Source organism: Pyxicephalus adspersus, chromosome 9 (assembly GCF_032062135.1).
Source record: "Pyxicephalus adspersus chromosome 9, UCB_Pads_2.0, whole genome shotgun sequence".
Taxonomy (NCBI): Eukaryota; Metazoa; Chordata; class Amphibia; order Anura; family Pyxicephalidae; genus Pyxicephalus; species Pyxicephalus adspersus.
Window position 1 is genome coordinate 16778928 of NC_092866.1, and position 26904 is coordinate 16805831.

Sequence of the window (26904 nt, forward strand, 5' to 3'; positions counted from 1 at the left end):
TTTGCACATAGTAGTGCTACTGTGTTTTGCTTTTGGTGAGATAATCCCTAAGGATCATCTACATCTATCATAATGAAGACAAACAAAACTGGATTTACACCTTTCAATTATCTGTGCTTGCAAAGCACAAAGGTAACAATATTCTACCCCATATATGTGGAAAGAGCAAAAGGTGGCTTTTTATGGCAAACTAATACTGTTAAAACAAAGATATTTTATTGTAGGTAATTTTTAATAAGAAAATTAAAAATCCAATATAACATTATAATAATCTTGATCGCCTAGGGGATCGAGAATTAAGTGGGTGATGCTGCACCCTTTTTTTAAAAGGTTGTCTACCCTTTTATGTAAAGTGAAAATTCTGAGTTAAGGGACGCTTAAAACAGAAATGATTTCATTGAGTTTTCACTTGGCCACACTTTAAGTTACCCTGTACTTTCCTAAGTATTCAAAGATTTACAGACAGTACTAAGGACATTACCATTACTTTCCCTATACTGTTGCACTGATCACATGTCAGACTTCCAGAAACATATACCCTTGCTCCTACCCCAGCAAATGTTTATTGACTGTAGATGTAAAATAAAGTTTATCAACTTACAGCAGAATTGGGAGTGTATCTCAGAAACCGCACAACTTTGGCATCGGAAGCTGGGCAGGCTAAAGCCATATATCGATTTCGAAATGTCCCGTAGATTTTCAGGTGAAATCCTGGCTTGTTTGGGGTATCCTTTCCACCACTGGCAACATCAATTCCATAGGCTGACAGATCAAAATATAGATTGTGGGCTCGAATCTCTGGGGTTGGCACCTGTGTCGATTGAAAGCCAATCAGAGCAGAGGAGATTATTTAAGTAAACATATGCAAACATATCACATTTACCTGCGAAGAAAAACATTTTTTTTATTTCTTTTATTGTATAGTAAAAGTAATTATTTATACACAGAATATATTTTGTGAGGGGTTAGCTTCAAACACACTACTATCCGAGAGATATTTCCTATTTCAGTTTGGGTTTCAGGGCGCTCTGCTTACTTTTATTCATCTCCAATCCAAGAATACAACAAAAATATAAATCCACAGTTTTCCATCAGTGTTATCAATGTCCACTGAGAGAACATATATTTGGTCCCCTGGCGTTGGAGTCTGCCTTTATTTTGTTGGCTTGTTAAAATACAAACCTGCATGTAGCCTCCCTATCTCACCTAAACCTACTCTCTCCAGAGCTTAATGTCTAACTGACTCAAATTTGGAGACCTCCTTGGCTCTCCCTGGTTTCACAAAGCCTTTCTGGCTCCACCTGGCCTTGTCAGCTCAAATTCACCATCTAAGACGCCAACCCATGTCTATTTCTAGAGGAAGTCCTTTTATTGTCTACTGACCCATCAGGTGCCCCAGAGTCACTTCCAAATCCAGACCTGGCAAACAGTTTGAGTGTTTGGACCAGCCAATCCTTCCAATACACAACAGACCAGGATCTCAATAAAAGATCTGCAAATCAGCATTTCTAATATTAATTACACCTTATTCAGGTCTTTTAACCCCCTACCCAAGAAAAATGCAGAAGAAAGCTGCCAGATACCTTCTAAACATGGTCTTAACTTAAAAGTGACCCTAACACTACAGTAAATCAATGAATAATGTTTAACACCTAACTTTCTGGTGTTACTGTTGACTGAGTCCTCTGCTGGGAACTGTTGTTTTACCTGTGTGCTGCCTCATCGCTAATGTGTCTTAGTGATGATTCATGGGGCCTGAATTAATAAAGCTCCCCAGGCTGGAGAGGATACACGTTCATCACTGAAGCTGGGTGATCGAGCAAACTTGGAATGGATCTGGTCCAGGATTCAAAACATGTGCTAGCAAATAGCAAATTACTTTAAAGAAATCCATTCCAGGTTTGCTGGATCGCCCAGATTCACTGATGAAGGTGTATCCTCCCTAGCCTTGGAGAGCTTTAATAAATTAGGCCAGCAGGGGCTTACTCCAGCGCTGCTGTACAGGGACAGCTAGAGGCTGCAAATTCAGGGCAATACAAAGCTGGCAATAAAAAATAAATTTAATTTAATTTTAATTTAATTACTAAATACAGCGGTGCATTTATATCTGCCTAAGGTTTGGCTTTAACTGTTATCTCTGATTCAGAAGACTGCTTTATTTCAGACCTTTGATCAAAGTTATTACCAACCTACATGCAGGTGTGAAGTATTTCCAACCTTTCCATGTCCAAAACCATGTGCCAATGCCACAGTATCATTCTTACAGTCTGACTGCTATCTGAAAATCTTAACATTTTTTTTCTGTTAATACCACTTATGTGATCCAGAAAGATATCTTTGTATCTGTTTAATGTTTTGTAGATAAATGTATGATACACATATCCGTAATGATGTATTAGTCTAATGAAGAATATAGGTGTTCCTTTTGTTGTTCATATCAAATCCTATTTTTTTTAAATGTCTCTTCCAAGAGGTATAATGTTTTACCATGAAAGGAACTGGTTTAGGAAGAAAAGGTTTGGCTTACAACAGCTTAAACATTCACATACTCCTGATATTTATTTATTAAATGGAATATCGATGAAAAAATTAAACAATTTCCTTCTTCTAAAGTTTTAGGCAGAGGTATATTTTAACATATAGTGCATTGTTGCCTACAAGAGTTACAGACATATAAACAGATTTGAGCAGAGTTTAAATGAACTTTAAAAAGTGTTTTGTTCCTTGTTATGTCACTATGCAGACCCCATCATAGAAGAAGGGTGACCAAGTACAGTATTTTATATACTGGTAGTCCCTGGGTTAAGGACATTCGACATACGGACGCCTCCTAGATACAACGGGGCTTCCCTGCTTGCTGTGTGCAGAACAGAGGCTTGAAGGGGAGGGGGTGGTTTGCGTGACTTGCAGAAGAAATCTTTTGCTAAACACAGCTGATGTTGTAGGCGATCTTAGGGGGGTGAGCTCTTTCTGCAGCCTATTGTAACTTTTAAATGACCAAGACAAACTCTGCTATTATTTCTTTTTGCATATCAATGCACAGCTTGCTCCAGAAGTTAATGAATGTCTAGGTTCCATAAAGATTTTTTTTTTTGCTTTCTTTGAGCATAACTAACAGTAAGGATTTTATAGAGTATCTGACACCACATTGCCTAATAATATGTTGAGACAAACATCTGTCCTAATTGCATTTATTAAAATAATGTACCTGTTCCGACTTACATACAAATTCAACTTGAGAACAAAACTACAGTACCTATCTCGTATGTAACCTGGGGACTACCTGTAGTAAATTGATTGTATATGGTTTTTAAACTTTTTTTTTTAAATATCACCATTCTACAGGATCAGTTGCACTTTAAGCAAGGTCTAATTGTCCAAATTGCCGCAACTGCCCCCCACCAAATCCCTAAATGTTGCAAAAAAGTGCAAGAGGGTGGGGTAAACATTGTAAAATAATATAATCATTAAACTCCATAGTTCGGGGGCTGTCATTCTGACAAGATTCCTGGGAATGGTAAGTAGCCCACACTTCATGAGAAGATGCTGCGGCACAGTAAAAGATCATCTTCTCATATGATTTGGGCTACTTAACATTCTTTAGACTCAGCTTGGAAGAAGCATGGCTTTATTCTTGCCTAGGTAATCCAAGAGGAAGTTTTTTCCCCCTTAGGGTTTTGCACTTTTATCCATCTTGTAATTTCACACTTTATCTTTATTAAACATTAATTGACTCTGACTTTGTAGATGTTGCACACATATTGTATTTTTTTTGTTTGGAAATGGTATATTGTTTTTTTGTAGTGGTGCATGTATTTAGATTCATATAGCTGTAATTAAAGCTAAAAATGACATAAGCAAAATGAATGACTTTTTGTATATGAATGACTTAGTGTATTTCTACTTCCTCACTGTCTAATCAGCGGTCTGTGGATGGGAAGGTGAATAAAAAAAAAATGGGATGTTACCCTCCTGACTGTGTTGTCTGGCAAGGGTACATAAATCACAAATTTTGCTTGACAGAATAACAAATTATTTAGCAGATAAGACAGTTTCCATATGTGTAATTAAAATATTCCTGGAGTTTAGCTTTAAGCCAATTTCCTCCTTCATTTAAAAATAAATAATTAAAACCGCTAATAACGATGTGATGACAAGCAATTATATTGGCAGAGCATTTGAATATCTATAAGAAGAAAGTGATGTTTCTCATTATGTTTGCAGATGTCTAATTTCTTCCGATTCATTTATTCTGTGAAACAAAGTTTATTATAGTAACTGCATAAAAGATGCATAAACAGTTATGCATAGCACACAGATAAGCTGTAAATATTTAACTGAATATACAAGGAAAAAAACACAAAGTTAAAAAGAAAATCATAAACACAAGAATATTTCCTGCCTGGTGCCTTAAAGCGGACTTATCACCAGGATTTTTACTTTGTCAACCCTTTTATGTAAGGAAAAATGTACCTTCTTTTTTTTTCTTTTTTTTTTGGGGGGGGATAGAAACCGATCTAATAAAATAAAACCTGTCCACATGTGCAAAAGTTACATCAACAGTAGGTAATCATTGGCTAAAAAAGATGACAGAAGAAGCAGCAGAGCAGATCACAGTGATGATGAAGAGCATACATTTATCCAGGCCAAATGGGTAGAAAAATGTTTTTTTTTAGTTATTCTTTTTTTACTTTTTTTTTAAAACAAAAACTAACATAATTGTTATCACCATCATGCATTCATAGTCCATGTCCATGGTCATACATAGTGTAACCATTACAAATAGGTTGCAGAGCTATCTTAGCTTTCCAATTAAAAAATCAGTCACCCAGCCCTGTTTGTAGATCATAGCTATAAATTATCTGCTGGATGAGCCTTCCCTTTGGAAAAACTAAATTATTGGCAAACATTTTACCAGCTGATCACTTCTTGGAGACAACCAGGTGCTCAAATGCACAACTACCTATATACAGGCAAGCATATTTATGCTTCCAGAAACAAGCCAAATATGCAATTACCAACAAAGTGATGATAACTGGTTGACTCTCTGCTTCATCCAACTTCCTATTGGCTCATCAATATGAAGGATTACTTTAACGTACATGCACACACTAGATGATTGTCTCTTGAGATGAGCATGGCTGTTCCTCTCAGACAACTATCATCTACAGCACTTCTAGAATACAGTGGCCCCCTGGATCATTCATCAATTTGCCGTTAAAAATGGATAAGTGACCAGGTGGGAATGGCGCTGTGTGTTCCTATGCAGGGGGGCACAGCGGAGTGCAAATTGCTCATCTTCTCCCCTCCATAGAACAGAAGAATGCTGTGTATATAGTTCTCATTTATTCACTAGCCACTGGAAATGATCATGAAAGATCATTTCCAAGGACAGAAATCTGATATCTGTACTGGCTGATATCTGTTGCTAGAAAACATGGGTTTAAAGAGAAACAAGATAGTGTTTTTAAATACAATAACTTTTAAAACCGAAGGGTATGATTCTACCATAGAGACCAGTCAAGTACATTAAGAGAAATTTGTAGGCTGTAGTGGCTACATGGCTAGGAGTAGGCCTCTGTGCAGCACTGACTTAGGGTTCCCCTGTAGAACTTAGGGCATCTGTGGGGGCCCCTTGTGGCATAAGAGAGCCTGGGGCATTCTTTCCAATTCTCTATGTCCAACCCTGGTAGGATGCCTTGCTGACCTCTCCCGGAAATGCTAGCTACCTGGCTCCCACACCATGGATACAGCAGCTTCAATAGTTTCTGAGCCATTATCATAGAGTGCTGCATGCTTGTTCCAGGCAGGAGGCTCACAAGGAATTAAAACCAATGAGTGGCAGACAGATAGAATCTTCAGAAGAGAAGATGCAATAGCAGCATGTGTCTCTCTCACCACCACTGCCCTTTATTTTCAACCTTGCTCTGGAAATCAGGCAATTCAAAGACACATTTTATTTCCTGGATGTTAAGAAAAGGGCTTGTGCATAGGTGAGACACTTGCAGAAGGTTGACAGGGTTAACATCAGTGTTGCCTGCAATGTGTATATTTGTTTTTTTAAGGTTATGTCTCTATAATATTTACAAAGCTCTCTATAAATGTCAATCATTATGTTCAATTTCTGTTTGCTTTGCCATGGAAATGACAGAAGCTCTATACCCAACCTTGTGAGAATTTATACAGTTATTTATTTATTTTTACATGGCTTAGGGAACGTGTTTTCTTGCACCTATGCACATTTGATTTTCTCAATGTTTTCATTATACATTGGCTTGCATAACAATATGGCATTAAAACACACTATATGTGGCCTTTCACTGTTTTACCATACTAGTCTATAGGTCATATGTTGTAAAATGAAAGCAGGTTGTACATTATCGTCTTGATTTATTAAAGCTCAAGGACAGGAAGAAAATAGACTATCATGGGAGAACCTGGGCGATCCAGCAAACCTGAAGTAGATTTCCTAAAAATCATTTTCTATTAGTTTCTAATGTTTTCAACCATGGATCAGGTCCATTGCAGGTTTGCTAGATCAGGGTTATTCCATGATAGTTTACCTTCTCTAGTCTTCAAGAGCTTTAATAAATCAAGCCCAATGTAAATACAGCACTGTAACATAGAGATATTGATGGTGCTGACCTGTAACCCCTATATTATTGCTGCACTTTTTCTGACTGATTAATACCACTGGGAACAATGCCACAACGTTAGGCCCTTACAACAGACTAAACGATGCAGAAAGATTTTGAAGACAGATGGATAGATATTAGTCATACAGAACACAACCATTTTATATTCTGGTATATTAATAATTGTTCTCATCTAAATATTGTAATACATTGTTAGAGTATTTTAAAATCACTCACCATTTTTTTAATGAAAAATAGTGCAGTAATTCCTGCTGTACTTTTCAGCCTGCTCTGTATATGAGATCTGCAGGGTCCAATAAACTTCATGCATAATCACATCACATTAGCCACTGACTAAGTGTTGCAGAATCAACAGTCTTGCACAGTGGTACGAGCTACTCTACTATACTGAAATGTCATTGCTTTTACTGCACTTCCAGCTTCTCAGTGTGCAATAGAAGCTGAAGCAAACGCCAGCCTTCCTGGCTGAAAGATGTCTATTATCGTCTAGCCATTTCTTCCTAGCCTTACTGTCTCCAGCTTACCCCTTTAATAAATGTCTCCAATACCTTATACCAGGATGCAGATCATTGATTGCATTTTAACTTGGGGTTCTTGAGTGCTCTTGAGAGACGTACTGAGACATGGTGCTATGATATTTTCTGCAAGCCATGTAGAGCCCCCTGGCAGCCCCTTCCACCAAACATGATCTGCCTTCATTGCAAAAAGAAGCACAGAGATCCACTGATTATATTGATAAGTGTAAAAAAAAGTGATGAAAGCTAACATGTTTTATTTTAACATGTTATTACCATGATGGTAAAGGAGGATGTCAGGAACTAAAGAATGCAAAATTTAAGCCAATAAAATATCGGCTGTGCTCTTTGCAATTACCGAATTTCCAAATATTTGGAACTTTAGTAACCCAGAACTGGTGCACTTTGCTGCACTTTGAAGGTATGATTGAGTGAAGTTTAGTCTCTTAGATGGAACTTTGCTGGATCTGCCTAGAATACAGGTCTAGTGCGGCAAGGTCCACAGGTGACAACAGAGTACATATATGATCTAAATTATTTGCTCATGGAATAATTACATGGTTGTAATTTTTCCCCGAGGGTAAAATGAAAATTGTTTGAACAAGAGGGTTTTATTCACAAAGGCAGGATATCATGTATTTAATGACTGTTTGCAAAGTCCTTTTCTGGAAAGACCTCTCTGTCTTGTCTGTGAGCTCATTATTAACATCTCTGTACACAGTTTTACCCAAATCTATGCACATCATACAGGGCTGGATTTATACTCTGCTCCCCTAGGCCAGCTAGCTTGTGCTGGGCCCCTCCACCGCCTGCCAAATGGAAGCTACATGAAAAAATAGAGCAAGAGGGCAGAGAGAGGGCAGAGGAAGGAAAAGCAGATAGAGAGGAAGAGAGCAAAGAAAATTGGAGAGAGAGGGGAGAGGAGAAAAATAGAAAGAGTGTGAAGGAGAGAGAGGAAGAGAGGGGGATAACAGACAGGGAGAGGGGAGAGACAAGGAGGGAAAGGGGAGAAAGAGAAGGAGGGTGAGGGAGGGGAGAGTGAAAGAATTAAGAGAGAGATGGAGAGAAATATATAGAGAGGGAGGGGGGAAAGAGAGGCTGATACAGAGAGGGAAGGAAGAGATAGAGAGACAGTGGAGAAGATAAGGAGAGCGGAAAGACAGGGGGATGAGGGCAGAAAGCGAAATGGAGATGGGGGCAGGCAGAGAGAGAGAGAGAGAGGAATAGAGAGAGAGAGAGGGGGGAGAACAATAGAGAGAAAGAGAGGGAGGAAGTCGAGAGACAGAAAGAGACATGGAGAACGGAGAATGGGATGGAAGGGGAAAGGCTCTGCTTTCTGAACTGCAGTAATGAAATGCACTCTCCTCAGAGCAGCTTGCACCTTTGTACACGTGACAACGCTGGGGCCTAAGGTGGTGGTGGCTACATCTTTGATTACACCATTTAAATGCAGAATGATGCAGACCGGCCCTTCCCATTGCCATGGCTTCCCATGTTGAATGGCACTTGTGTCAGATGCAGGTCTAAAGTAGTACGTAAACTCTACCTATTTATATATTGTGAATATCAAAAACATATTAAACTAATGCCATTAACAAAGGCCCAGAGTCAGTCTACCCAAGCCATGGGTGTCAAATCTGGCCCTCATCGTCCTTTTTTTTGGCCCCCAAAGGAATCCTAAATATGAACTGCAGCTGGCCCGTCGCTGCATTGAAATAGCGCCGCTACTACAATTCCCGGCATCACTAGCGTCTATAGACCAGCGGCCTCACTGCCTATGTGTGGCCCCCCATTGGACTGCTCTATAGCTACAAGTAATACAAGGAAATTGTAGTAGCGCTACTTTTTTCAATGAGGGATTTCCAGTGGTGGGCCACTCATAAGATTTAGCCTGCCTACATTTTTTCAAAAAAAATGTCAAGGTTGGCCCGCAAGCAAGTTTTTAATTTTTGCTCACTGTGTATTGAGTTTGACACCCCTAAACCAAGCCATAAGGAAATTCAACAAAACCTGTTTATGATTACTCCCACCTTTGGAAATAGAGAAGAGGGACAATATTTAAAGGGCATAGTCATTTTGTTTTTTATAAATATTTTTTTTTAAGAGTTGTTTAATTCCACTCATCATAAGGGACAGCTAAGAAGGAAAGAGACAGAAGGACTTATTTTGAAAGAGGAATAGTCCGTTCATCCCAGGATAGTAGAAAGTTATAACATAAAGGTAGAAAGTTATAACATAAAGGCAGCAAGTCGTAATAATAGGAACAAATAAACAATTAGGAGTTAAACAAGTGATGTAGGGGGCTTTTGGCACCCAAAGCATTGTTGTGCTGGGAAATGAATATATGCATATAGATTGGAGCAAGAAAGGGATTAGGAATAAGCGGTGTTAAGTAGTTAAGCAGATAGAGCTGACAACACTGTTTGGAAACCCAAACAGAAGGCTAGGAGCACATTGAAGTACTTACAGATCAATGGATATCTTTGTAAACTTGAAGTGTTTACTTGTAAAGGAAAAACATGGCAAAATGTGAAGTATTGTAGAAATGTATTTATTTATTTACTTGGCCCTGACTTTTCAATTTATACTGTTTTGTAGTCTGTTCTCTTCTTGAACAACAAGCTAACTTTACTAAATATGCACCCTAGGCCAGTGGTTGCAGCACATGATTGCAGCAAAGTGCAGATATTGTTAGAACTTATGGAAGGTAAAAATGGTAAAACTTTTGCTTTCCCTGTCCTTATTAGTTCACTAGTAAACAGTTAGTCATTCACACCCCTAAATAGTGCTAGAAGCAAGATGTGGGCACGCCATTGAGTGGCAATTCATGCCAAGATGACGTCATATGCATACAAGAGGAGGCGGTATCATGAAAAAGCTTGCTATCAGTGTTGAGTAATGAAATGTAGATAGACTTTGTTATTACTGGCCCGGCTTCATTAGCAAAGCAATTGAAAAGCAATTTCTTGCCTATTTACGTCTGCTATCTAAGCAAAACACCCTACAAAAAAAAGAAGAATTTGTTTTGTAAGGCCATGAAAACATAAAGGCTGAAACTGAATTTTAGAAGTAGATTTGTTATAAAAGCTGGCATGGTTTGATATTGATCTATGTATTCCAAAGTTTTATGTAACATATACTATTAATATGATATAGGTTAAAATAAAAAATCTGTAGGCTGTTTTACTGACCTCCTTTTGCACAATTTTGCCCTATAATCTTACAGTAATGTAGCTAAAAATCAGTTGCCCCAGGGGTGGATAGAATTTGATATTAAGCATACAACCATTGCAAAAGCTGAGAGGGTGCAAATGGTCTGTATTTAGGAATAGAGGCTAAAAAGTGATTCTTGGACCAACTATGGTGTGTGCTTAAGGGTTAAGGAAAAATCTATGGTAGTAGTGTTCAATGTAAAGGAGCTCAAGTGTCACATTTGCCACATGTCAAGTTGGAGGGTGGAAGAAAGGTGCTATGGGGTGGGGGGTGGTCTGCATTGTAACCCACGTTCAAGATGAGTGGATTGGATGCTCTTTGATCTGGGGGACATAATGGATAGGAGGCATGTGCTGTAGCAAATTGGCTCCCCAGTAGCCTATATTACACAGTTTCTTGGCCCAAAACAACATACATACTTCTGTCTTCAGGTCCTGGCTCCCAAAAGACCCTCTTTCATGACTCCATGGCCCTCCTACACTCCTCTTGTTGTGGGACTTTAAACTAGGAAAGCAGGAGAGATTTCAGCAGTCTAAATAAAAGTTGTCTAGTTTGTTGACAGCCCTCTAAAGCCATATTTTGCATTGCCGTACATGCACTGCAGTGTTATTTTTGGTGCATTCTTTCAGCCGATGCTGTGCTGGAGTCTGGCTGCTCTGTGCTACTGAAAGCAGCTAAGCATGCCATAGCTGTGGAAGAGCAATGTAATAATGTGCCCAGCAGTGCCCAGTCCAACTCATCTTACAGACCTTTAAAGAGGAAGGCTACAGGGGCCCAAGCAGGATATGGCTGTATTGAGATCGTTGTCCTATCCAAAAATCCATTACAGTCAATCCCTGCAACAGAGGGTCCTGGAGGCCACTAATTGGACATGCAAAGTCTATGAAGATGGAAACATTGGAAAAAAAATCTGCAGGTTATCATTAAAATAAATTGTTGGGATATACATGGTAATGGAATTATATGGTAAATGCTGACTTGTTTCTGAGTACTGAATACAGGAGTATAAATAAAAATCAGCAAGCATCCAAGGATAGGTAGACAGACCTAATCCCTGGACAGAGGACACCAGAATTTTTTTCCTGGTCATTGCGATACAAATCTTTGGAAAATTGCTTTGTATTTGCAGTTTTGTGGCAGACTATTGAATGATAGCATCATCATACCAAATTAAAACCCAAACTACCCTAGGGTGTTGGAAACCTCTTTAAAGCTTCTTTTACTATCTGTGTCCCTATTGGGAAATATCTCTATAGATGGGACACTAGATAGGTATTTAAATCCTTGCATAGATTGTAACCCTACCTACTCCCGAACTCCAATCACGCTGGATTTAAAAACACAAGTATACTGCCATATTTATACAGTGTGGATAAAGGTGATAACAAGAATAGGTCTGCACCTTCAAAAACAAGTCTAAAATGCAGCTCTCTTTCTCTGTACTAACAGGTACTCTTTAATAAAAAGCAATTTAAACTGCTGTCAACCATTACCATAGTTCTGACTGCTCTATACTGATGGAAGATGAAGCTCATGACAATATTGTTCATTGCACTGCCTGGATGAATTATATCCTACTGAAGTACTTTTTATGTTGCCAAAACAAACACCTTAGTCTCTTAACTGCAGCACCCCAAAGATCTATTCAGGTTTTCTATTAAAACAAGCAATTAATCCACACGGACATGTCAAGCTGTCTATGTAATCCCTATTGCCTTTGGTCATGTTAGGAGTCGAAGTAATATTATTGTTACAGTGATCACGTCTAATATACTAATGTGACTTGTTATAAGAGCCTGAACCAAACATTATTCTCTTTACATTTTTCCATAAATCTTCCCTGAATCTATGGACAAATAAGGAGACTGCACACACACTTTGTTTAAACTAAGTTATAACAAGGGTCACTGGTTTCTGTTATAAGACATTTTTATAGAATCCTCATTCCACCTATGATGTGTTGAACTTGGCTTTTCAGCTCTGATGAACTCTAGTAAAGATAACAATGACCAGTAGACTTACGTATTATCATGGTAAGTAAACTTGTCCTTAGAAAAGCTACTAAGCTTATATAAATTGGTATTAGCAAAAGGTGTCTGTATGTACCTTTTATTCTAAATTGTCTGTTGTGAACCCTGGGAGACATTGCACTAAGGGGTGTATATAAAGATTTTTCGTTACAAGTTGGAACCCTCTCTTCCGATATTGTAATGTGTACCATGATGGGCTTATATTATTAAGCCAACTGGTGAGAGCTCAAAGAGTTGCTCAGTAGCCCTGGCTGGGCGCTGGGCTTGGATAATGATGTGGCTGGTTGCTGAATCTGGGTGAAAGTGTGTTTGTGTGCAGCTGTGGCCTCTACTTTGGTACTTAGTAACTCCATAACTAAAATACTAATTGCCACCCTCTGTTCAAACAGGTTGGGAGCCTCAGCAAGAAAGGAATATTGGATAAAAATGTAAGGAAAAGATAAAGAAATGCAAAAAATAATGAAACAGGCAAAAGAGAAGGTCATATGGGACCACCACACACACCCTACTCTTTAGCCAGCCCTGATTAGTCCTGCACTCTTCCACCTACTAAGCCCACCTCTTTATATAGTGAAGCTTATCTAAAATGAAGAACTAAAATGATAGATACTGCCTGACAAAGGTTTCTTCACTTGGTCTTGACCAGTTGGTCTTCTTTATGCTATAGAAAAGGCAATATGGTTGACCCCAATAGGATAATAACTGGACCGAAAGACAGACTGAAGCAAAGTTCTGATTTCTGCAGCATTTAATCACTATAAAGTTCATATTTAGCACTAGCAAAGGAAAGGGTTGTTTTAAAGTAAGGAGTGTGTTGGTTGAAGAAGACAAGAGTATGTCTGCAGAATTTTATAGGAGTTATTTATGGACATTATGAGAATGTGTGTTGTAGTAAATCCAATTTCCTGTAAGCAGGATGTTTCTTTGTGCAATTAATATATCATGAAATACAATTGAAAACAATTGGAAGTCTAACCAAACAATTATTTCTTAATGGGGAAATGTAACATTTTAGTTTATGTGGGTGTGATTTCCCTTAGGCTTTGTAACTTCCTTGAAAAACATTAAAGATCTGCATTCAAGGAACAATCTACCTATTATTTGGTAATAATATGAGTTATATTTGTTCAGTAATATCATACTGGCATATCCAGTCCCCATTTCCTACACTTAAAGATAGACTATGATTATCTGTGATCACACAACCAACAAATAAAAAAACACAGAAGTGACAGTTGATATTTCAGTGTACAACATAATAGGCTTAAAATTAACCTGCCCTGGAACCATGGACATGCCAAATTTTATTAGCAGACTCAAGTTGCAGCTTCTAGTTTTATATCAGGGTCATTTGTCTGGATTTCTAGAGACACTAAAGTTAGGTATGCTTAAGGTTGTAAATGCATATGTAAATGTCTGCTTTAATCTTCTACTTAATCTTCTGCTGCAGCAAGTCAGAGTAGGATTAGAATATTGGGTAAATTGTGTATTGCTGAGTAAAATATTGCTAAATTTCATGCATACTATGGTGACTACAAGTATCTTAGTTTTGTTTCTTGGGCCTTTGTGCCCTCTATGGATCACAGGCCCAGGTTACACAAAAGGGGACTTATTAACCAAAGTACCTTAAGAATGGAGAAACAGACCATTATGAGAGAACCAAGGTGATCTAGCAAATCAATTCCAACTATTACCTGCTTTTACCTGGTTCAGGATTGAAAAGCAAATGATTTTTAAGAAATCCATGCAGGTTTGCTGGATTATTCAGGTTCTCCCAAGGTGGGTTATCTTCTCTAGTCTTAGTGATCCTTAATTATTCTGTCCCAAGGCCTCAACTTGACGACAGGCCAAAATAATTTTTCTTTCCACCCCCTCTATCATTCATCTGCTGGGGCAAAAATCTGTATTGTCCACTCGGATTTTGGCATTTACCAATAGGGCATGGTGTAAGGAGGGTTAGGGTTTAGCTCAGGGGTAGGCAAACTCCGGCCTTTAGGCCAGATACGGCCTAGCCAGTAGTCTGTTCCGGCCCAACGCCCCCCTGGTCAATCTGGCCCAATCCCGGCTGCCAGGGGTCGGCAACCCACGTATCTTGAGCCTCCTTGTTATGCCTCCCTTCCATATTTACGGCAGCCAGCGTTAACACCTCCGCCGCCCGGGGTAAGGGGACATTCTGCAATGCATACAGAGGGGAGGGGTGTTCCCTCTCCTCCAAATGCATTGCGGAGGGGAGGGATTTTCCTTCAGGGGTGTTCTTTGTGGGGAACAGAGCCATCAGCATGGGACTCGAAAGAGAGTCCGGCCTAGTGTGCCTTCTTGACCTCCTAAAATAGCCTAGTAGCCAAAAAAGTTTGCTGACCCCTGGTTTAGCTGATGTTCTGTACAGTTTTGGCCAAGGATCCAAGAGGGTTAAAAGAACATCTAAACCAGCATAGGTACTTGTAGGCACCACAACATCATTCAAACAACAGCAATATTGCACTTTTTAGGCCTGATAAATTTCAGTTTAATTTAATATATACTTATAATTATCATAATCTATTGATAAATATTCAGTTATATTGTATATAATACATATTAATAAAAAATCCTTACCTGCCTCTGGTCTAATCTTTCAAATGCTGCATTGGCCCCATATGCATTACAGGATTCCACAATATATTCTGAGTTGACACCCAGCAGAAAACTTGATTCTCCACAAGATCCATCAGCAACTATAATAATCCTGGGCCATGCATCTTGTGACATCTTCCGTATGTACTCATCTGTAAACTAAACACATGCAATCAGATTATTTTCTGTTGCAATATTTCAGGCTGTGAGTTTGAAGATTTTTATATCCAGTAATTGGCAATGATGGGGCCTGATGGAGACAGAGCAGTGGACATTTTAGTTTTAAAAGATTGTGAAGGTTAAGTTTTTATTGCCGTGAGCCTTTTGTGTACATTTCTTCTCACTTCCTGATTTAATTTCACAAAGTTAATTTCTCACAGTGCGCATTGGACGCTGCAGCGGATCAGGTATAGCCTGCATCAGTTTTTTAATGGAAGACAATTATCATCATCTAAGTCCAGGCATGTCCAGCTCTTGTCATCAAACAGAACATAAGGATCAGAATTTTTTAAGTAAAGTCATTTTCTAAGTTACTGTAAACCAGAAACCCTTTACTAAATTTACTGCAGTCTGTTCTAGAAATACTAAAATCGTGTGCAGATCCTAGCCCTGGAGCACTGGAGTTGGTCATCCCTGATCCAGCCCCTTCCTCCCAAGCCTTAAAATACCTAGACCACAGTTTTCATTTAATGGAACTGAGTTATTAAAGCCCTCCAAAGCTGGAGAGGATACACATTCATCAGTGAACCTGGGTGATCCAGCAAATCTGGCATGGATTTGGTCCAGGATTGAAAATATTTGCTAACAAATAGCAAATTACTTTTAAGAAATCCATTCCAGGTTTGCTGCATCACCCAGCTTGACTGATGAAAGTGTATCCTCTCCAGCCTTGGAGAGTTTTAATAAATCAGGCCCAATGGAATTAAGATTATTCCCGAACCCTCACATTCATTTGTGGGCATTATCTAAAGCAGTTTGCTTTCAAATCCAGTCTGCCTTGGAATGACCACTACTTCAGATTGATAGCCACCCAATAAAGCGAAACCATTTAAACAATTGCCACCAGCCAGGTACTTTGTTGCTCTTGCAATAAAATAGCCTTACCTGCCTAATCACAGTTTTTTTAAATACACTCACCTATCTCCCCTCTTTCACGGACACCGCCATCTTCCTCTTCTTTTATGCGTGTTCTGATCTTTCTGATGTGCGTTCAGTCCAAACAGCTCGCCCAAGTTCTCCAGGAATACCCTGCACTCCCCAGCATTGTACGCTGAGCTGTACATTTCCTGTACCTTTCTGCAATAAAGACCTGCTTGATTTCTAATCTTTAAATGCAAGGAGATCTATGGCAGGTGGATGGTGCTGGTATAGAGCTAAGTATACATGGAACCCAGGCACAGAGAGATAAAATCACTAGATCTAAAATAGGGAAAGGTTTAAATTAAAAGAAAAAAAAAATGTTGATAGTGGTGAGTACCAGAGACGAAACATATAGTAGGCTAAACTCCAGCCCCAGTATAAACACCCTATGTCATATAGTAATTTATCTCTGAGGATCCCATTATTATAAAGCAAAGGGCATATCAGCTTTTAAAGCAGAACACAAGCACACTAAGCAGTGCCTCACCTTACCAAACATCTGACCATGTGTAGGCAATTTTATATACCATGGCACTGTGGGCTACACCGTTACCATTAAAGAAGGCTTGTGCAAACATTTGTTACAAACATTTAATAGTGATAAATGCAAAGTAAACTTTTATTGAGAACTGTATTTTAGTTCAAGAGCTTGTGGTTTCTTTAATAATAAAAACATGCTGTAAACACTCAGTCACAAGGGACTCATGGATGAAATAAGAACTAAACACAAACCATTTGGTGACTTACACAGCAAAAAACAGGATGCAGAATAAAAAGAATGTTGGATCCTAGAAAAAAACTGTAGTACAAAAATGGATGGGTCAGAACAATATCTTCTGCATGTGTCAGCCTTTTAACTTATTTTATGCTCGGTTTGGTACAATTCCGGGACTCAATAGTTTTTGTGATATAATAAAGTAATTTAAAATTTCACTAAAAAAAAAAAAACTGTACTTTGTTCAAGCAGTTCTGAAAAAATAAACCCACTAGCCATCAGATTGGAGATTAAAGCCTGCTCCTTTACCAAAATGGGCACCTCCTCATGTCGTTCAACAAGGCATGGTAGGTCAATCATTGGAAAAGGATTAGCTAGGTAACTGGTAACTATTTTTACTGCCTGCTTGTCTGTTTGGGACACAACATGGAAAGGGACTAAATGGATATTAAAAATACCCTAAACTTCTGTTTTTAGGCATATTTAAGGTATTGTTTAAACTTTTCTAATGTCAGGCCAAACTCTGGGCCAGCCAAACCAAGTTCTGGGAATGTCGCAGAGCACTTGGCAAAAAATGCCTACTGTTCAGATTTCTAATGGGCTTGCATCATCATCGCGGACTCAGCCAAAAGCCAATAATACATTACAATAGATGATTTGAATGACATTAAGCAATGCTGGCACCCTTTTAAGTATTTGTGTGTATTAAAAATATTGACAATGTAAAAGGACACGAGTATGTATAAGCCATAACGGCTTATAAGTAAACATTCTGACAACTGATCCAAACCACATTTTTTGTTTAATAGAGCCTATTATTTTTTAGACCTAAATATATGTATCCCTCTCTTCCCTCTACAAATATTGAATGAACCATAGAACCATACTGTATACATGTACTAGGTAGTCAATGTGACTGTTTATATTGCTTTTCTAATTGTTTCTTAATTTTAACATATAGGGAAAGTGGTCATCTTGCTAATGACATGTAGTCATAAGCTGCTCTTTATATTCTAAGATAACAGTGCTTATAAATTTCCACAACAAATGTATAGGTAGACTGTTATTAGTGATATGTAATATCATATAATGCAATCCCATATAAATGCTTTTTTTTAGGTAACTAGCCAGTAATTTAGCCATATGGAGCGCTTATGTATACCCCTTAAGACTGGTGGTCATTTAATCAATACATTATAAATAGAAGCTTGCTATATTATTTGGGTTTGCAGTATGTAGGTGCAGGTTCTGATTTCTTCTCATATGCTGTATTGACCCAATGCAGAATGATATGAGGAAGGATCTTCTCATCAACTAAGCTGAGAAAGGTAAGTAGATCAATGTACAAATATATTCTAACACAGCTATCAAAGCACTTGGTAATTGAGCATGGGAAACAAGTGAATATAGCAGCTCAGCAATTCAGTTTTTACAATACATCTACATTCATGACGCAGTCTCATAGGGGTTGCCTGAGCACCTATGGCTGTTATTGGTCCTTTCTAGCGAAGCATTATTTTGATTAAAATTGGCATCAAAATTTAGAAACACCAGTATGCTGTCATATACCAGCCAAAATAGATTTTTTGATATCAACTATTAAGCACATTACTTATTTGAGTATACAGGGACCAAAAGTAAACTCAATCCTGCCTATTCCATAGGCATTTATAAAAGAGGTATAGTATAGTCTTAGCTTTTGATACAATATGAAAGAATTACAATGGAAGGGTTTTATTGTTGTCTTTGTCCTAGTAAGCAATGTCACCAAAGTAAGGAAACATTAGGTTGTACAATAACAGGAATCAAGGAGACATCTTCCACTGGGGACATTTACATCAGTGATATATCTCCAATGGGGCCTAGAGAGTTCTAACTGCCTATTGAAATTAAAGATAGCAGTATTTACCATTGTACTGTAAATTTATTTAGCTTTTTTTTTTTCTTATGCTCCTAATGAAACCTTGGAATGAAAGCAGAACTATACAATGTGTTATAGTGACCTATTGTCTCTGAGCAATTTTGCTAAAGGTGACATCATTTCCCAACTTCTTTTGGATTTGACATCCTAAGAAAGCGGCCCAGGAAGACGTAACTCCCGTGCATATGCACAGAAGCTCAATCACCCGATAGATGTCACAAGGACGATGTACACAGGCTTCACTTGTAGTGCTCTTTGTACTCAAAAAAAGAAAAAATGTGAATAAGAAGGTAAAAAAGCCTTTATTACAGAGGAGACAGAGTAGGTCTCTTTAGCAATAAAAAAAAAACTTGCTATATATTCCTCTTTCAGACCTTGTAAAACTAGCGGATGTACTCAATAAATGTTTTCCTTGTTACATTTCCTACAAATACATAAAGTTCATCTAAGCTCTAGTTATTCCAAATTGGCTCCCATCCTTCCAGTGTTACAAAACATCTGAACAAAGTAGTTATTGGTAATTAAAATAAATACCTAGAAAAACCACTTGGCTTAAAACAGCATTTCTTATGTGTTTGCCTATTGTACTAACGGAGAGGCCAAACAACCCTTGCTATGGCAGCTAACCAGCAATCTAAGCAGACTGCAGAGAAAAACAAAGCTACAGATATCCAATTAAATGTAGCTTTATTTCTTTAAATTACAAGCCGTCTTTGCTGTTTTCTAGGAGTTGAACTTTTGTTTGCCTTAATAAGTTAGACTTTAGTTTGTAAACTGTAGATTCACACTCTGGGAGAGCTTATCGCTGTTAACAAATGTTTTGAAAGTCATTAATTTTGCTTTGTGTTGGCATGTTTTAATAAACGTATTGTTCTCTGCTGGGAAGACCGGTCTGACTGGCTGTGTTGTTGGATGGCTATTTGATGGTAATTACATGGTAGATTTTAGCCTCATCAGTTAATCGGAACATGGAGTTACTGTTTAAATATTTGCTTGGATTGCTTTCCATATAATGTATGACCTGGGCAAATCTCCTTTGTGCTGTCTAGCTGCATGATGGATTCTTGTTCAGTATATATGGTGTTTTGACCTGCAGTGTATACAGAAGAATCCATCTGGCAGCCAGTATGTTCAGAATAATTTGTATATATACATCAGTGACTAAAAGGAAAATATGCAGACTAGTTCAGTTAAAGGAACTTTCACAAGCAACCTTACATTAAAAAGTACAATTTATTTAATTTGTATTATTCCTTTAATATGTAGTGAAGTGTGCATATTGCTGTGACCACATACACAGTTGCTGGTGTGTTCATCATGTATTAAGTGGAGTAGCTTCCGATCTATGGCCCCCGATATGGAAGCTGAACCTGAGCTCCCCTTCTGCAGAAACTCTACACTCACATGGTAGCTGTATTATTTAGGACAAACTTTTTTTTAGATCAGAATCCCCCTTTTCTTGACTTCAGAGTCTCATCTTCAAATCAGGAGCCCTCTTTTACATTGGAGTATCTCTCTTTACATTAGGATCCCCTTTTACATCAGAATTCTACCTCTACCAAAGCTCCCCATACCTGTGTTACCATAGACCCACAGTTCAGCAAACAAGATTTTCAACTACTATCTCTTCCTGATTAAAAGAAAGGAAGCCAAAAAGAGGGTTTTTTGGCTGAATTTGTTCAAAGCAAATCAAAGACAAAAATATATAGTACAAGATATTTACATAGTGACAATAATTGATAATATGCAAGCAACCTTTGCATTAACAGCATGCAGGGGTAAGGGGGTCTTTTCTGTTACTAGACATACATTCCTGATTATGAAAAAACAAAGAGAGAAGAAAAAAGATCTTGATAGGTTATTAAACTGGATCTGTTCGGTGTGACCCTATAGGTGAAGTCCTTGAGTCTCTTATTTTCTGCCGCTTTACGCGTTTCGCCAAAAAGGCTTCCTCAGGGGAGCTTGAGATCTTGTACTATCTTGTACTATATATTTATGTCTTTGACTTACTTAAACTGTAAAAAGCCAATAAAAAAACCTCTTGGCTTCCTTTCTTTTAATCTGTTGTTAACCCCAGGGGTTGGCTGCAAAACCTTGACCTAAATTGTATACATATTTATACCATACAGAACCCCCAAAAAACATATTAGTATCCCTTTCTTCTACAGATTGCATCATCTAATACAGAACCAAGAAAAAGAAGCCAATGGTAGAAGATCTCTGTAAAATAGTGAGTGGCCAGGCAGTGGTCTTGAGGAGGTGCCCTATAGGTGCTGTGGAGTAAAGGGTCTCATCTTGATCAAAGCCATTACAACTTCTGTTCCTTTGTCACTGCATGTGTGATATCAGCGTGCTTCCATATTCCCAGCCAAGGCGCACTGAGTCTGCGTGCAGGGTATTATTTTTAGATTCAAAGACTATTTTTATGTCAGCCCAAATGAATTTCAAATTATGCTGAAAATAAGTCACACTTATATTGAGGCCTGTGTGTCTCAATTCTCAGTTTTATACCTACTTGTCCCTGATTCAGTGGGATATTACAGAAAGATTGCTCAATTGCTCAGCTGCATGTCAAAAATCTTGTGTTATGCAATCCAATCCATTCCTATAGACTTCCAAATATGAGCTTGTATTCTAAAGCACCATAGGAGTGCATAGGAAGATGGATGCATGGGGAGTCCTGGGTGGAAAAATACTAAGCAGAACTGCTTTTATGTTTGTTTGGATAAAGTGGGAATGGTTTCAGCTCCTGTATTTAATTTCTGTTTTTGTCCCTGTTAAGTAGTATTTCATTCACTTCTTGCCCCTGTAGCAATGTCTCCAAGACAGAATACCTATTCAATGTACACATACAGTGGCTTTAGAAAGTATTTAGAGCCCCTGTCCAAAAATTCTGTTTTCACTTAGTGAAGGGGGATGAAAACTTTTAAAGCCACTGTATCAAGAAATAAAAAAAAAAAAAACATATTTGGAGAAAGGGAAAAGACATAAAATTTAAATGGGGAAAGAAGGAGAATCCTCTGTTTGTTTTTACTTTTGGGTTACTTCCCCTTTCAAAGTGAAAGAGACAATAAATGCTTGAACTGAAATCCCCTATTCAAGGACTGCAAGTCCTGAAAAAATAAAAAACAGTTTAGGGATTTTGTTTACCATCCAGACCTGCTTGTACTGCTATTCTGCAGCACCGGAACTACTGCATGATAAGCCTTGTACTGGTTGCTGACTCCAATAGCACCATGAAAAATAAAGAAAAAATCATTGACTGCTATGAAGATACTGTATTTATTGCTTCCAGGTCATTTCTAGTAGTGAACAGAAAACCTGTCAATGATTTTGTGATGTCCCCGCCAGTTTCTCATTGACTAGTCATATGGTAAAGCAGAATAAATAAAGCATATGTCGAGCAAAACAGAGTACCTGGGCCAGAGTAGTGTTTTGTGGAATGGATGGTCTGATAATGAGTGATTAAAATGGGAGGCGCTACACAGATATTCAACAAAAATAGCAACATTTCAATAGATTGCTTTGACTTAATTCAGGGCATGTTTAGACTGGCAATAGGAACAGCGGTTCCCATGTAACTTCCTGCTGCTGGCACCTTGCCAACTGCTTGACTGTCTGCAATGCCATTCTTGTTTTTTAAAGAACTAGAATTCTGTAAGAACTAGTTGGTTGATGAGATTGTGATGGTGATGGTTGTCACTCTTGGTACTGAACAATAGCATGAGACAGTACCTACAACCCATTCTGGTTGCAAAGAACCTACAGGATGGTACATCCATACATGCCCTACACCTATACCCCTATAAGATGACACTCAGAAGGAGGATGACAAATAATAGTATGACCTGTGTTTGCAGCCCGTACCATGCAGCTTTGTTGGTATTTGCCAGGGAGCACCAGAATTAGTAGGGTATTATCTCAACAGGTAAAAGCAGGTTCACACTGTACATGCTGTGGGTAATGTTAAGCTGCTTGAAACATCATCTAGCATGACCAGTTTGGCAGTGGATCACTAATGGTCCATGGAGGAGAGACATATCCATGGAAGGCCACACAGACCTCCGCATGCTAAATAATGGTACCCTGAATGCTGTTGGGTATCAGGGTGAAAACTTCAGACCTATTGTCAAAACTTATGCTGGTGCAGTGGGGTCTGAGCTCCTTCTGGTACAGGACAATGTCTTGCCTCATGCGGTTAACGTGTTCAGACAGTTCCTGGATGACAAATGCATTGATGCCATTGACTGGCCCCCACATTGCCCAGACCTGATTACATTATAAACTTTCTGAGCCATTATGTATTGGCACATCCAATTCCAAATTTCTACATCCAAGTGCCAAGTAGCACTTTGGTTCTTACCTCAATTTGTTCTCAAAGAATTACACAAAATATATGTATGTAATAAAGAATTTCAACTTGAATAATTCAATCATTGAGATCTTATATGTGATTACAGTGCTCCTCCAATTTTACTGAAAATGTATTTTACTGAGCAGTATAAACTACCATTACTAAGTTATATTTATAACCTGCAGTAAGAATGTGTTTCTTTAGCTGAAATGTTCCAGATGTCTCCTGAATAGAATGGTCAAATTTAACAACCTGATATAAAAGCTGCATACAATGCAAACATAATTTAATTAATGCTGATTAACTAATTAAGATTTTGTTGCTCTCTCCCATTAGCTCTAATCACTAAAAATTCTCCAGACAGAGTGATTGTGCAATATTGATCTCCAAGCACCATAGTAACAAGAGGAAATATCATACTCCTTGGCAGGGTACATATCTCTCTACAGCTAGGTTTCTCTCTGGTTTAAATCTCTTCATTGAAAGAGATAATTTACAAATGACAGATTGTGGAAAAATATAAGTGAAAGCTCAGTAAAACATATAAAAAGTCACTCTATAACACTTTGACTTGGGCCACATTTACAAAATTCTATTTTAACTTTTGAATGCTCATTTTTGACACAGAAAAGTTTGTTTTTTGTGTTTTACCACAATAAAAATGTTACCTCTAGGGATTAGAATTAAGTCTAGATTACAGTCTAGTCTATAGCTAGGAGAGCTGCCAAAAGAAGGGATTTTGCTCTTCTTTTCTTAGAAAGCTAGCTTAGCATGCATGGAAGAGAGCCAAGAGAAAGGTTGCCCATTTCCATGATTCCAATGACCCATTCTTCACTGTGGCCCCTCCATTCAAGCTGTGAAACCTCGATTTTACCTGTAACCCCCCCATCCTGGTTGTGACCCCCTCCATGCTGGCTGTAAAATTTCTATCCTAATTGAACTCTCCCATCCTGACTGTGATGCTTCCATCCTGATTGTGAGTTCCCCACCCAGAATGTGAAAACTCAATCCCGATTGTCAATCTTCCCCCCGATAGTGATTTCTCCTTCCTGACTGTGACCCCTCCATGTTGGCTGTCACTTTTCCACATTTGTTGGCCTTTTCCAAGGGTAGGTGAGTTCCCATATCTTGGGCAAAAACAGCTGGTACAAGGTGTGGGGTTGTCCAAAGAATGCAAATTCAAAAGAAGCTCAAAGGAAGATATTAGTGGAAATTTAGAAAGCAACCTTGTCTATTAGATTACATTGTCCCTGGACCTTTCAAAATACTGAACTCCATGTGGTCAAAAATACCCTGTTGTACTTTAAACTTAACAGAATATCGTGTTCCCAGCTCAAGGATACCAGTAACACGACTGTTTTCAGCAGCATGGTGTTCTGTCTTCTTACAGCAACAGCAACTTTAACTGGAGTATATCTTTAAGTAAATCTATAACTCAAGACTCTTGAATGTGTCTTGAATCAGTGACATTCCAGGTGCTTGTGCTATTCTGGCCTTGCAAGTCAGGATTTTTCCATTAATTCGTTGATCTAGTTATACAAGCTTGGATAAGAGACTATTTGTCTTCTAAGCAGCATGCTTTAAAAAAACACTGGAAATTTTCTGTACAAGATGCAGATTGGAGAAGGTTTGTGAAAGTTTCATCCTGGCACAGAAAGTATAAATAATGTTTTGAAACCGCGACTAATTAAGAACAGCAGTGAGACATCACTTGGGAAATAATTGGCCTCAAAATTCGATATTTTAGCGTGGATTCTTTTGCCAGATTATTTTGGGCCCATATGACAATTTCAGCTTGATAGAAAATTGGATCTTTATCTGTACTCACTAGGGAAGATTTTTATTTTTTATTTATTTTAAAGAAATTCCAACACCAAAAAATATATTTAAATTAAAATGCTTGACATAATAATGAGTTTGAAAGTTAAAGCCTACACAAAGATGAAATTGGAGTTATAAATGGAGCCTGGTTGATGGATAATCAAATCAAACTCCCTTCCTAATATCCTGGATTTTATATGTCTTCTTGTGCGTATATAATGCACTCTGTGTGCATTATCTACTCCTATTCTATTCATAATGATATAAAGCAGGGGTGCCAAACTCTGTCCCGTGGGCCAAATCTGGCCCGCAAGGTCCTTTTTTTTTGGCCCCTAGGGGAATTCTGAGGATGAATTGCATCTGGCCCGCCTGCTACTACGTATTGCAGCGAGTGATGCCGCTACTACAATTCCCGGCATCACTGCATGGCCCCGCATTGTTGTTCTGTTCCATAGATGTAAGTAATGCCAGGAATTGTAGTCTCGGCATTACTTGCGTCTACGTGACAAGTGAGAGATCCCTGCCCCCCTTTCACACATCATAGACAATCGCAAAAGCAACTGGAGTCCAGCCCGGCTGCACGTGTATAGGGATGCTGGGAATGTCTTTCTGTGTGAGAAGGCTCCATGTAACAGTGGGGAGTGGGGAGGGAGGCAGAGAGGGCAGGAGGGCAGTCTAAAGTGAGAAGTGTTGGTTAGCAGTTCTTTTTCTTGTGCAGCACGTCATTCTCCTATGACAGGTGCACTATAGCTTTCCTGTCACCATAGTCTTGTAGTGCACTGTCTGTGCAATGTTCTGCCATTCAATGTTTCATTAGCTTCAGTCACTTCTGTGTCATACTCGGGATATATATAAATAATTATATGTTTAGCATTTTTTTTGTTGGTAGATAATTTTGATTTAAAAACATTTTTTTGCGTATGAAATTAAAAAAAAAAATTCTTAGGTCTCTTTTTACAAGGTTTTGTATCTGGTAAAAAGGAAAAGCTTCAATTTTTTCAGTGAATTTCGGGTTTGGCCCCCGACTTGGTCTAAGTTTTTGATTTCGACCATCTGTGTGTTTGAGTTTGACACCCTGATATAAAGTATCATAGCATTTATAAAGTCCACAGCAAGTGTTTAAACCCAGGAACCGGATCAAAGAGATCCTACCAATAGAGTTACATTGAGACTTTAGGAATTGTTAGGGGTTTTACCTTTCTGAAATTTACCAAAAAAGCTACAATCTCAGTTTTGGAATAACTATCACTTTAAAATATATTTAAAAGTGATAAACAATGCAACTAAACAGCACTCACAGAAAACCTCAATGCTTTTAAAGATCGATAGTGAAGGCACCGCTAGGGCAAACTTTGGCCTGCTGGTCCCAAGTCAGGTGCGGGTCATCTATCACCCAATGCTGCTTTGAAATCCTGTTAAAGGTTACTTACCCCACTTGCTTATCTATTAATGCAGGCTTACTGCTTACAACTATATGTAGTAGTTGTTATGCCTGCATACAGAGATGAGAAAGATGAAAGAATATTCAGCCGGGTAACCAGACAGGGGAAATTACATGTTAGCTACAGTTTATCACAAGGAAAGCTTGATGATAATCATTTTGGCCTTGAAAAAGCGCGCTTAGAACTTCTTTTACAAGAGGCCCATTGGAACAACTAAAGTTTTTTTGTAGATGTGCCATATGACATACTATTTAAAATAGAGATGATAGGTGTATTTTAAAACCTAACTCCTTTAATTAAAATAAATGAAAAACTCTAATTGTAGTGGGACTATACCTACACTGTCTAGGGTTAATGTAAATAGTAAGTTTATCTAACGTATTCCTTTGCTTCCAGAGGCCCCTCACCCATGCAACTGGTCCCTACCTCTGCAGGTACTGTCATCATTCCTTTTAGGCAGTAAAGTAGCAGACCCATAACATGC

At 38.4% G+C, this 26904-nt stretch overlaps 1 protein-coding gene across 7 annotated transcripts in view; it reads right to left on the reverse strand.

The window, feature by feature from the left end:
* Positions 1 to 422: 422 nt before the first annotated feature.
* The window catches only part of LOC140338533 (uncharacterized), a 61138-nt gene continuing 34656 nt past the window's right edge, over positions 423 to 26904 (reverse strand). For 4 of the 7 annotated variants that reach the window (XM_072422785.1, XM_072422784.1, XM_072422787.1 and 1 more), the window contains exons 4-5: positions 15010 to 15186; positions 423 to 811 (exon numbers count right to left, since the gene is read on the reverse strand). In XM_072422785.1, the coding sequence (XP_072278886.1) occupies positions 593 to 811; positions 15010 to 15186 (396 nt within the window). In that variant the 3' untranslated portion in view covers positions 423 to 592. The remainder of the gene's footprint in view (positions 812 to 15009; positions 15187 to 26904) is intronic. The other 3 variants (XM_072422783.1, XM_072422781.1, XM_072422782.1) reach the window with 1 other exon arrangement.